The following is a 13479-nucleotide window of genomic DNA, read 5'->3' on the forward strand; positions in this document are numbered from 1 at the left end:
GAGCTCAGAGCCAGTCCAAGCCAGCAGCCTCGGTATGAGCAAAGGATCGGAGGAGTTATGTAGACAATTATAGAGATGAGTAAAAATGAGGGAAGGGCTGAAAGCCTGTTATAAACATGCTGAAAAAAGATGAAAGTTTTTGTTGTTGTTGTTATATAAATCTGTTGCTTTTGTTTGGTAAGGAAAAATATATCAGACATTTCAGTTAATTATTTATGCTTCAGCTAATTTTGCTTTGAAGAACAGTTATAGTTCTCAGAAAGAAGAGAATCAGAATCATCAAAAATCTGTATTACCATGTCAGACTTGCAAAAAAACATGGAATTGGCCAGAGAAATCTCAATTAGTGCATTTCTTATTTAAATCTTTTTATTGCTGTGTTCATTTTTTAATTTTGTCTCAGAATCCTGACCCTTGGTGTTCCTGAAAGCACCGTAGGCCATGTGGTCTACATTCTGAGTGAAACCCAGCTGTTATGCACCCTACCATGAACACACACACACCCATCAGTGGGTTGTGTCTGGGTGGAACTGAAGGTCTAGAATGGTAAAAATAGCTAAGACAGGAGAGACAGTAAGGGTTAAATGTTTATGGCTGCAGTTGTTATCTTACTGCGAGAGAGGAGAGGCAGCGGAAGAGTAGGCAGGACTGGGCCTTGACCACAGTACATCGTACATTAAGTCAGAGCTAGAGGCTGATCCTCAGTAGCTTGCACTGTGATAAAAGGGAACAACAAGGAAATGTAGTGGAATTAATTAGAAAAGGAAGCAAGATTTGGTAATTTATTAAATATGTTTGAACCAAAGATATGTACAAATTTATTGGACTGTAGGATTAAAGGATGCCAGTAATCAGGAGTGTAGGACTGAGAGATGCAAAGTGAGAAACTGCAAGAATTTGACAAAGTGGCCAAAGAGAGTAAAGAAAGGCGACAATATTCAGGTAAAGCTGTGAATTCTTTTCCTGTCTGAATGGTAACCATGGGAAATGCAGCAACATGTAAGATATGTGGATCAGATAAAGCTTCAAAGACCGTTGGGATTGACTATGCCTCAAATCAACATACTGATTACTACAAGGCTGCTGACACTGGATCTAACGTTGATGATTTACTGGTAAGAGATGGAAAAAGCAGACTTACGTTGTTATAATTTCTTTTTCTGCTAATGCCCTTTTTTGTCAGAAACAAACATGTTTGTTTGTCCCGTGTTCAGCAAATGAAAATAAAATAAACAATAAAAGCAAAGGTGAATCAAATAGACCAATACAGCAAGGCTGGGATGGTCCATTTGGTAAAGTAAATCCGTTGGGCATCTTTCTTTGCCTTTAGACAACAATTCTGATGGCAAAAGAACCAAACGGGACAGGCAAAAAAAAAAAGAAACAAACATGTTAATGTCTGATGGTTTGTTTGGGATTGTGCGACATTGCACATGAAGAGTAATCCACATAGGGGGTGTGGTATGATTGTTGACATGCATTGCGAAGTTTGATGACCTTACAAGTTAACGCCCAGTGGTGATTGACTGACACTTTAACACTTTAACCTCGCTAAAAAGAGGTTAGAAACTTGTTGACACTCTCAAGATAATGAAGACAGTACTAATGTTCACATACTGTGATTCAGCAGGACAAATAAAGCGATACATCGGTATATTTTGATTATTCAAATATCAGATGTCATGCAATGAAAAATTCTATTTTGGGCCAAAATCATTACAGAGGTAATGACAGGCCATCGTCAGAAAGTCACCACTTCCTTTGACTTTGTTTTGTTTTTTTGTTTGCTGTTAAAATTGGTTGTTAAATTTCTGTTCATTAAGCTGCAGTGATTATGATTGTCTGCAGTAAACAAATGTTAGATGTTTTATTAATATAAGATTTTTCTTTTAATTCTGATACTGCCTTAAAAATATAACACTATTTGGTAAGATTTATATTTAATCCAACTCAGTAAAGAGTGCTATTCCTCTTACATTTTTTTAAAGAGCAAGAGGAAAACACAATTTAAATTTAAAACTTAAATTTGCTGTGTACATGCACATAAAGGCAGTCTGTCATTAACTGTTGATCAGGCAGTAACGAACAATTCTAACAAAAAATGAACAAATTTTGAATAAAATCAAAACAAGTCTTACACCAGGAGAACAATAAATGCTGGAAGGCTTGAGATCAAACAGTAACACAAAATCTAAAAAGTAGGAGCTGGAACACCGGTGATATAAATACACAGAGGAGACTGGCTGATTGGGAACAAGTGCAGCAGTTTAAAGCAGGTGATATTTATCAGTGCAGGACAGACAAAAATGGAGGAAAAAATGGTAAAAACACAAGTAAAACTAAAGAAAAGACACCAGGAATGGCTAAATAAAACAGAAATAAACTTAAGCCTGAACAAAAAAACACGACATCAAAATGCAAATTTAGTATGACAACCTGATGTAGGGATCAAAGTTAGAATCTCCATGAAATGAATGTAAGTCAACATAATGTCCTCTGACGATGTGGAAACGTGACTCTGTGTGTGCATGTGTGTGTGTGCACGCGTGCGCAGCTGCTTTGTGATGGTTACATTTAGAGTAGCCTAGTAGGCCACTGATACTGTACAAGCAGCTATGTAGCCATATAAAAACACATGATTGACAATTTATTTTATGTTTTCACATTAAAAGAGCTTTAAGGAACAAACCCATCATGACTGTGTGTGTGTGTGTGTGTGTGTGTGTGTGTGTGTGTGTGTGTGTGTTTGTGTGTGTGTGTGTGTGTGAGAAAAATACTGTTTTGTCTGATAAATGGAATGCGGCCTTTAATGTTACTGTAATATTGCATACATGTGGCACTTTTATCAGAATGACACAGTAACAAAATAAATTAGAAACATTTGCTTATTTACTTGTTATTAATATTACCCTAATTTCTGTTTTATCTCTGTAGTCGGACAGTAACACCAGTTTCCTCCGGGCTGCCAGAGCTGGAAACATTGACAAAGTCCTTGAATTCCTGAAGAACGGGGTTGACATCAGCACATGTAACCAGGTAAGAAAACTTAAACAACATCGGATTTTGTTTGAATTCTTGTATGCAGTTACATTAATTTGAAGAGGGGTGATAAACATAAAAACTGTGACAAATTTTCAGGTTTTATGGAGTTATATTTTTCAAAACTCCATCTTTGTGTTTTTAATTTTAAATAATACTTTTTAAGTTTTTAGGTTTTTTTTTTAATCTAAATATTTATTACAACTTTCCAGAACTGATATAGCAGTTGTGTGAAATAATATCTAAAATCTGCTGTTTAGTGCTTCAATGCAAGCTACTATCAAACCTGCTCAAGCTAGCCTTCGCCCTGCCGTGTCATGATGGCATCACACAGCGAGTACCTTAACCTGCCATATCCCTTTACATACTCACAGCTACCCTCATAGCTACAATTACTCCCTTTCCCCCCACCACATCCATTCTTCCCCCCAATCTCAGCAGCTTTTAAAAAGGTCTATGTCTCCCTGACAGCTGTTCTCGCCCCTCCCCATACTCGCCCTGTCCCACATTCCACCGAAGGGGAGGGATTGGAGAGGTTAAAATATTTCCCCCTACTCCTCTCTCCTGTCTACGTCAATGTGATTTACAGCAGTCACAAGACAGCCTAAAGGAGTGAGGCTACGTGAGCGTATGTGTTGTGTGTGTGCGTGCATATCATTATTTTTTACTGTGTCATTGCTTGACTGTTATAGCTGGTTTGCAGCTATAAAAAGCCAACCCGTAGCTCTGCTGTTTGTTATCATGGGCACCATGGGTTCTGTTTTGTGCCCCAAGAGGGAAGCCTGAATATAGAAAGCTGTGCACACTCTAATCTTCACATACACATACACACAGACATGTACGTAGGCACACACACACCTCCTGTCCTGCAACAGGCGAGCCTTGCCCTAATAGGATTTCTCGGTGGTCAGATGATCAAATTTGAGACCTTGTCAAGTGACCAAAAAATGTAAGGGACATTTTTATACATATCCCAGTTATTCCCTCATTATTGTGTGTGTAGAGGCCAGTATACTGTGCAGTGAATGTAATTTTGGACCTAAGCACGTTAAATATCTCCCAGCACATATGAACATAAGCTATAGACTTTATTTTATTCCAGTGATGTGTAAGTAAACCAAATTAAAGTTATAACATGCACATAAATGCATTACTTTTTTTCTCTTAGTGTTTTCAATAGCCAAATTTAAAACAATATAAAATAATGTGTGCATCTTCCCACGTGTGTATTTGTCTCTAATTCTGATTGCACGTGCTTAAATACATAATCATACATTCACAGATTCACAGATCATTTCTACGCTTTTTCCACCTACAGATATATGCTGTGGTGACAGGCAGGGAAGTCTGTTGTGTCTTTACCTTTTTACTCACAAATTTTAAGAGGAAAGACATTGACAGTATGGTTAAGTTAAAGCACACATCACTGGTCTTAATTTCTGCTGAATGTGTATGGCAGCTGATGAGTGATGTCTCTAGAATGATTTTGTTAAGTCAAAGCACAACAGGCAGTGACATGACCGTACTGGAAGCGATGGCATGAGCCCGGGATTAATGCTTTTGATTACTGCAGTAAGTTAAAAAAAAAAAATCACAATAATTCTGTGCATAAATGCAAATTTTCTCCAAAGACTTGAACGAATCACGGAAAAGCATCATTATCACAAAGCCATTATCTGAAATAATGTCCGATAATGAGTCATTAGAGTTAGTAGTCTATTGACAAGAGCCAGATAATGTGACATTGCAGTTGAATGACCCAATTTCCTTTTGCTTGTTTTAATGCGTTTCCGATTACTGTTCACAATGCAATCAAATACAGGAACTGTATCTTAGCATTTTATCATGTTTAATGTTATTCATGGTTTCTTTAAAAAGTCTATCCATCCACAAAACACCAAAAGAAGCTGCAAATGTCACACACTAAGTCATGCACATATTTTGAGTATCGCCCTTGGTGCTATATTCATTAATAACTGAAGAGTAAAAACCTAGAAAGCACGAAGAGAGTGGCAAGGGCCAGAAACTGGCGCCAAGGGCAGAAGGCTGCCCAAGTTAGTAAAAGAGAGAGTGAGAGGTATATTCCTAGCTTGCCAAAGCCACTGTCATACTATGATTCTCCATTGCACAGATTGTATGAATGAGATGTATAAATAAAGATGTAATGTTTTTTACAGATGATGTTTGTTCTTCCAGTTTTTAAGCATGGTGTGTTTGAGTTTTAGGATTTCAAAAGAGAATGAGTCACTACAGCTTATTCTGCATTTTAATACAATATGCCTATGTGCTTGTATTTGCGTGTTAAGAGTGTGTATAAGAACTGTTTCGCTCTTCACAATTAAAGGCCAGATTTCCCTTCTAATCTACTTAAAATTTTAATCCTTGCTGAGTAATATTACTCTTTACTTTAATCCGCATGCATTTACATTATTTGCTCCAAAATCTATCCCACTGTGACATTTATGACATTTACATTATTTCCTCCAACATCTTTCCCCTGTGACATTTGAGACAATAAAACGGCACCAAGTAAGCGTGGTTGTTTATACCATGTGTGCTTATAACAAAGGTCAGCGGTCAAAGCAGCTTGAATGACAATCTGCGCTGGATGAAGCTCAACATTTTGTCTCCTGCTAGGGGAAGCAACAAAGTGCCAGGGATCACGATGTCCATTAGCTAAATGAAGCTTTTAGGAACAACTGAGCTCAGAGGGAAAGGAGATTTAGATCGGTTTGTGTGACTGTGTGTGTGTGTGTGTGTGTGTGTGTGTGTGTGTGTGTGTGTGTGTGTGTGTGTGTGTGTGTGTGTGTGTGTTGTAGGGTTTTCTTGTCTCTCCTGAAATACATAATGGCTGAAATGTGGCTGAAAGTATGATTATTTTTTGCTGTGTCAGTGAGTCTATCATTTCAGAACTGAAGCATAACTGAGGCTGGACTTTCTGCTTCTCAAATGTCAGCAAAGAGCATCTGATATAGCCTAGACTATTTTTTTTCTCTTTTCATTCGTTGCCAGTTCAGTGGAAAAAGTCACAGATGGACTAACTGCATACTGATTTAAAATATACTGAAGTGATGATGATATTAGAAGCTTTGGCCATGCGACCGGACAAACATGATATGCAGTGTGATCATTGTGGAAGTGATAATGACAATTAAAAAAATCAGCAAAAACATATTAAAATTTAAAGTCTTTACTTATCAAAAGTGAGTGCTTGCTATGATGAGTCAGTTGCAGACCTTGCAGACCTGCGTGATGATGATTTAAGTGTTTGATTAGACTTGATTAGACCGTGAGGAGCTTTCACACTTTAAGCGACTGTGCTGGGAGAGCATGTGTGACTATTTTAGCGTGATGCAGTGTGACCAACTCATAATCTGACATACATGAAACTGATTGAGAATGTGTCATAGACTGTCAATCAGTGGATCTCTGCAGATTTGATTAGGACACATAACAGACACTGGACTAGTGCCATTTGTGTCGCTTTACTCGTAGCTCATTAGAAACCGTTTGCACAAACTGAAGGCATTTATGCCTTCTTAGGTTTTATGGATGTACCATAGTGATACGAACTATGTGTCATTTTTCACTCTTTTTTAAGTCATGTTATAAATCACTCAGTCAGACAGTCACTGATATACTTTGGCCTTTGAGGAATGCCCCCCCTTTTTTTTTAAAGGCTGACATTTTCAGTTGCTTCTAAATATGATTATCTATGTTTGGATGTGTGTTTGGGTTCCCTCTATGACTGTGCAGAAATATGACACCACCCTTGGCTGTTTGGCATTTAGCAACTCGCGAGAAAGAAAGAGAGGGCGTGTTTCTATTTGTGTGTGAATGTATATGCATGATGTACATGTGCTATGGAGGGGAAAAGGCAATGATAGAGGGGTTAGCAACAGCTCCTCTTTTATATCAGTGCCCAAAAAGCCTCCAGAGCTTAGAGGCACATTTCCTCGCTGTCATTCATCTGAATTAGCCTGCAGGAAGAGGACAGAGCACATAAACCTAGAAAGCTGGTTCTAAACCAGTATAGAGGAAGCAGGAGGTGGAGGACTGGTTGGAGTTCCATCACCAAAGACAAAAAGACAAAAGAAAACAGAGCAAAGGATTTGTGAAGGCACAGAATACCCAAAGGAGCGGGCATTTTGAAAGATAAAAAAAGAGCAACATTTCAAAGATCCAAAGCACAGGATGGAAGAAAAGGAGGACGAGGTGAATGGTTTTTGATTTGTTTAGGGTTTGTTTCTGTGTGTAAATGTCAGCGTCAGAAGAGGTACTGTGAGTTTTCGAGTGGGGATAAATCAGTCGTGTTGTAAGGGCTTGTTGGAGTGCAACATTTGAGGTCTGCTCTCCTCTTGTGCTGCTATAGTTCCTGTTGATAAATCTGAGGTGAGGCCTTTGTTATGAGCGAATTGAACTGTGAAAAATCAGCCAGTTTTTTAACCCAAATAGTTTTTCTTCTGTTTCAATTCTTAAATGTCAATCTCTCCAACTGTGAATGAAATGAATGCTATAAATCATGTACAGTATAATGCAATGTCAAGTTGGATTATACCCTCATAAGTGACTATAAACTTAATCAAGATTTTTTATTGTTGCCAATTTTACAAAAATTCACACTTGTACTGTAGTTTTCCTTTTTTGCAGGAGTATACATGATTGCATTAGATTGTTATTGAGCCAATTTCCAGTAGATATCGCTTTATGTCCTGTAATGTTGGTATGCCTTATCTTTGATACAGGGGTGTTGTAATATGATTCCCTGAGCACCACGCAGTTTCATTTCTTCTTCACATGTGTTTTCTTGAAATCTTCTCTTGTTTTCTGTTTAGAATGGTCTCAATGCGTTACACCTGGCGGCTAAGGAGGGGCACAAGGAATTGGTGGAGGAACTGCTACAGAGAGGAGCATCTGTTGACTCTTCCACCAAGGTACACACATGATTTAGCTTTATGGGGTCTTTAATTAATATAATTCAGTTAATATAATTGTTGCTTTAATTGCTCACTATATATCTAATGGCTTTTCTTTGGCTTGCATTGGCAAAGATAACTTTTTAAAGATAAAGCTAAATTTTTAAAAGAGAAAAAAACGATAAGAAAATTATTTTAACCAAAGGAGAAAGAAGGAGATGATGGAAAGGAATTAAATAAGTTGTAAAATACCATAAAAATCATTCCTTCTTTAGTGAATTAAGGAGCCATTGGGGTGGATATGAGGGTGATTTAAGATGATTATGAGAGTTTGATTGTTTGTTTCTTCAGATATTCAGTTTTATAAGGTATTAATAATTGTACCATATATAAACTTAGCACAACGAGTCAGGAAACTTTTGATTAGCTGATTACTTGTTTGTTGTAACAATGTTTCTTGGCAGTAAATGTTGGAAGCCCTGTTTAATTTTTTTCCATTAAATGGTGCCACATTGGTAAGGAAAATGCATTTGTGGGTTGAGCAGCAGAGTTGAGTGTGTGGGTTGCGCCCATGGAAAACCTCTCTGCCAATCCCAAACAGCTTCTTCTACTAATGACTTATGCTTTGTGTCATTAATTGGATTGGCTAATTGAAATCTGAAGAAACAAGATTTATTGACAATCTAACAATTTCCTATAGCATATACCAGCTTTGTCCTAGACTGCTGTTGAATGGCAACCTACAGTAATGTGTGAGGTGCAATGGAGGAGGTGCAAGGCTGTTGTGGCTGTGCAAGGTTCTTCCAGATGTTACAGGGGCCTCTGCTGTTAAATTATTATTATTATTATATGGCCAATATGTTTTGTATACTCAACTCTGCTGCTCAACCCTTTCCAACAGTATAAGATTTATTGCCAAGAAGCATTGTTACAACAAAGAAATCCTTACTTTTTGTGCTAAGTTTAGATATTGTACCATTCAGTCGGAAGGAGTAAGAGAAGGCGAGAGTGAATGTGTAGTGCGCTTTTTGGCAAGCTGCTTGTTATGTGAGTCTGTGACTGCCTCATGACTCAGGCTCAACAGCTAGCAGAAGTGAACAGCTGACACAGAATCTATCACTCTGCTGTTTGTGTCCTTCGAGTGACTTGAATACGTTTCTTGGAATTAAACCCAACTTTTACATCCTAAACATTAAAGCAGAAATGAAATGTTTACATAATTTGATTTTAGCCCTGTAACACCAAGTGTATCATATTTGATATATGAGTTTTGTGAGTTTTTGAGACTCGCAAAAAGTCACAGGGGAAAAAATGACAAAAATAAATACAAATTAAAACTCATGTATATTTTTTTATATGTGTCAAACATTTCAATAAACATTCATTTTCAAAAATCTGAATTTTCTGGAATTTTCAGGGTTCAGACTTTATATAATTAATGAGGGAGGTAAGAGATAGGACAGATATTTGGTTGGTGATCTTAACCCTGTTTTCTCTTTGCAGAAAGGAAACACTGCCCTCCATATTGCCTCTTTGGCTGGACAAAAAGAAGTAGTCAAATTGTTGGTGTCAAGAGGAGCAGATGTCAATTCTCAGTCACAGGTGAGAATTAACAAGAACTTTTACAAAATGCATCAGCATGCAACACAAGCAACAAGTATATGATGTGGTTTTGTTTTTGCCTGTATATCTCTTCAGAATGGCTTCACGCCACTCTACATGGCGGCTCAGGAGAATCACTTGGAGGTCGTGCGATACCTCTTGGAAAATGAAGGAAATCAAAGCATTGCAACAGAAGTATGTTTTTCTTTCATATTGTTATATATGCAGTTATTGAAGGTAAAAACAATATGTAATATCTTGTCTATTTTCTTTTATTTTTTCTATGAAGCGTGTAACCATTTAACTTTTTTTCCCCTGTGCTCCTCCAGGATGGCTTTACTCCACTTGCTATTGCTCTTCAGCAGGGGCACAACTCAGTTGTCTCCTTGTTGTTGGAGCATGACACTAAGGGTAAGGTACGCCTTCCAGCCCTGCACATTGCTGCCCGCAAAGACGACACAAAGTCTGCTGCACTGCTGCTTCAGAATGACCACAACGCTGATGTCCAGTCTAAGGTGAGGGAGGGCAACAGGGACAAGTTACATTTTATTGTTTGTGGGTTCCTTAGGGAACAATAATAAACCGGACAGACCAGGCCTCTCTGAAAATGCTGTATTGTACAGGTCCTTATTTTTTATTTTCAAACTGTGCAAACTTATAAACATACTCAGTGTTTTAAATTAAAAAAAAATACGGAGTGTTTCCCCTAACAGCCCTTCACCCTATTCCCCTTTTCTCTCTCTATGCATCTTAACCAGATGATGGTCAATAGAACCACAGAGGTATACAGACTTATCACCTCCTCCTTTGATTCTGAATTTTGTCACTTCAGACCATTTTTTTCAGCTCTTTTGTTTTGATCTTGTCCTTACTTATTGAGGACTTTTGTGACATAGGGATACCCTGCATGCCAGAGTTTGCTGTACTAGACACTGCATGGCTGACAGTAAAACACAATGTGTTGTATTGATAATCCCCAGAGAATGTCAGTTAATTACTGATCATTTATTTTATAGATTTTTGTTGTTATTTTTAATTGATAGGTCATTGAAATGTATTATGTTTACGAATTTTATACTGAACTGATAACCTGAAAGTAAAATCAGCTTTTTCTTTTACTCCTATCTTTCTACGCGTAACTCAGCGCATGTGTGTCCTTGTGCATGTTGATTTACTTCTCTGAAACACTTTGATCTCTGATCTTTAAGTAAACTTTGTTTCTTAATTAAATTGCACCATGTCTATCAGAATGGGAAGGTAAGGAGTGAACCGACCTGCAATTGTGTACTATGAAAATTTATATATATAGCTAATATATAAATGTTCATTTGTCCACCCAAGTAGAAACACATACTTGCGAGCGTCCATAGTGTTGCTTGGTGCTTATGAGTTATGTTTTGTCCTTTATTGCAATATATTTATGTATCCAAAAAACCAAGTTGATTCACCCGTAGTTTTTTTTAGTAAGCATGGCTGAACTTGAGCAGTTTTGCATGTATTATCTATTGAATGTGCTATTTTGGGATTTGCTCATTTTTATGCTCCTTCTTACACAATGTTTTTCTTTCAGCACGCTCTTTCATCATATTACTACTTCAGCAGAGTCTGCTTCAGTAGAGTCTATTCCTGTATCTAACAATGAAAAGTCTTTCTTTCTTACTTTCTTTTGTTCACTTTCATTTTACTTTTCTCCTTTTCATGATGAGCTGTTCTGCACTCTCTAACCTCTTTTCCTTTCACTCTGTCCCTCTCTATTCTCTCCTTTCCTATCAGAGTGGTTTCACCCCTCTGCACATTGCGGCTCACTATGGTAACGTGAATGTCTCCACCCTGTTGCTGAACAGAGGAGCTGCTGTTGACTTCACAGCCAGGGTACAGCCAAATTCCTACTGTGTGGCTGTTTTTGACTTTGATCATTACAGAAGGGCATGTTATTTACCATCGTAGTGTTCACTTCTAATAAGCCTTTATTAATACATTTACCTCTAGCCCATTAAACGTTACATTTCTTTCTGTATGTTTGTAGCTAAACTACTTTGCTAAGACTTTTACATGCTGTAGTTTTTGATGTACCTTTCTGTATCTGCCTTGTCAGAATGGAATAACACCTCTACATGTTGCCTCTAAGAGGGGCAACACCAACATGGTGGCCCTGTTATTGGACCGAGGTTCTCAGATAGATGCTAAAACAAGAGTAAGACTCAGCTTTTATTAAAACCATAGTGAACAATAAATAAGTGGAATCAACAACTTTCCAGGTCCTCTTTCTCAAAATCTTTAAACTGGATTAATGTGTGCGTTTGCTTGTGCATATGTGATTGTTCCGAAGGATGGTTTGACGCCCCTGCACTGTGCAGCCAGGAGTGGACATGATCCTGCAGTTGAGCTTTTGCTGGAAAGAGGAGCCCCCATCCTAGCTAGAACCAAGGTTAGCATATTTGCACTAGTATATCATTTATAATTTATACAATATGAGTACTATTGTTCCTTTTTATATGCCTTTGGTTTTCATCTTGGCTACTATTCTTTAAATTTTTTGCCTCCATATAGAATGGACTGTCTCCACTGCACATGTCAGCCCAGGGAGACCACATAGAGTGTGTAAAACTACTGCTGCAACACAAGGCGCCTGTTGATGATGTCACACTCGACTACCTTACCGCGCTGCACGTCGCAGCTCACTGTGGCCACTACAGAGTAACTAAGCTCCTCCTGGACAAGAAGGCCAATCCCAATGCAAGAGCACTGGTAAGGGTTCAAAGAAACAATAAGAGAAGCACCAAAACTGGTATTAACAGAAATTATCATGATATTTACTGATGCACATATTAAGATAAAAAGAGTGACACTATGGATCGTGAATATCTTGCAATTTCCATATTCTTTCATATAAAATGTTCCTGAGGAATTTCAAACTGCCAACTTGGATTGTGAAGTCAGCATTGATGGTCTGAGTTGGAAATCTGACTTGAGGGGCAGATACAGTTAAAAAATTCTGACTGGGAACACGTATATTCTGACTTTTCACCTTCAAATTAAATGCCTCTTTGGTTTGGAAATGGTCAGAATACAGTTAGTTTTAATGAAATATACGAGTCCATCAGTAGTAAGCATAGGGTTAATCAGATTATCAGGGGTCAGTTGACCCAAAAAGTTTAATAACTCCTGAAATATAAAATAAGGTTATAAAATTTAAATACTCCAATGCTACCTTTTTACTGCTATTTTTTCTCTTATTGTCTCTGCCAGAATGGTTTTACTCCTCTCCACATTGCTTGTAAGAAAAACAGAGTGAAGGTGATGGAGCTGCTGGTCAAATACGGTGCCTCCATACAGGCAATTACTGAGGTGAGATTGTTTTGGTGTGTCAGGATTTCATGGATTAGCACAGTATACTTTGTTGCTAACATTGTTCTAAATTTGCATTTAATGCTTCTGCTTGTTGTTACTGCATGTCTCTGTTTTCATTATTGCAGTCTGGTCTGACTCCCATCCACGTAGCTGCTTTCATGGGTCACCTCAACATCGTTTTACTTCTACTGCAGAATGGAGCTTCTCCTGATGTTCGTAACATCGTAAGTAGTAATTTCTTTTATCAGGTCAGCGATCAGCAGTCGGAAATACACATCACAAAGTAAACACACATTTCATTTGTTTCAGTGCAAACACATGAAAAAATGTACCCCGTTCTGGTGTACCTTTGGGGTTTAGCACAGCGTCTTAAAGCTTATAAATCTTCTGCCTTTGCTTATCAGCGCGGTGAGACAGCTCTCCATATGGCAGCACGAGCAGGACAGATGGAAGTGGTTCGCTGTTTGCTGAGAAATGGAGCGTTGGTGGATGCCATGGCCAGGGTGAGTCAGCTGTAAACATGAATCACTCTTTCCTTCTGTTTACAGTAAATTTTTATATTTCAAGCACT

General features: G+C 38.0%; 1 protein-coding gene across 2 annotated transcripts in view; it reads left to right on the forward strand.

The window, feature by feature from the left end:
• The window catches only part of LOC146385497 (uncharacterized), a 76128-nt gene that overhangs the window by 15943 nt on the left and 46706 nt on the right, over positions 1–13479 (forward strand). Inside the window, exons 2-15 of one of the 2 annotated variants that reach the window (XM_084931266.1) lie at positions 2935–3036; positions 7875–7973; positions 9459–9557; positions 9654–9752; positions 9887–10072; positions 10316–10339; positions 10806–10814; positions 11331–11429; positions 11653–11751; positions 11887–11985; positions 12108–12305; positions 12807–12905; positions 13034–13132; positions 13313–13411. In XM_084931266.1, coding sequence (XP_084787392.1) covers positions 2935–3036; positions 7875–7973; positions 9459–9557; positions 9654–9752; positions 9887–10072; positions 10316–10339; positions 10806–10814; positions 11331–11429; positions 11653–11751; positions 11887–11985; positions 12108–12305; positions 12807–12905; positions 13034–13132; positions 13313–13411 — 1410 coding nt within the window. The remainder of the gene's footprint in view (positions 1–2934; positions 3037–7874; positions 7974–9458; positions 9558–9653; positions 9753–9886; positions 10073–10315; positions 10340–10805; positions 10815–11330; positions 11430–11652; positions 11752–11886; positions 11986–12107; positions 12306–12806; positions 12906–13033; positions 13133–13312; positions 13412–13479) is intronic. The other variant, XM_084931265.1, reaches the window with a different exon arrangement.

The sequence above is a fragment of the Perissodus microlepis genome, chromosome 6 (genome assembly GCF_051167445.1).
Source record: "Perissodus microlepis isolate ML-2025 ecotype Zambia chromosome 6, ASM5116744v1, whole genome shotgun sequence".
Classification (NCBI taxonomy): domain Eukaryota; kingdom Metazoa; phylum Chordata; class Actinopteri; order Cichliformes; family Cichlidae; genus Perissodus; species Perissodus microlepis.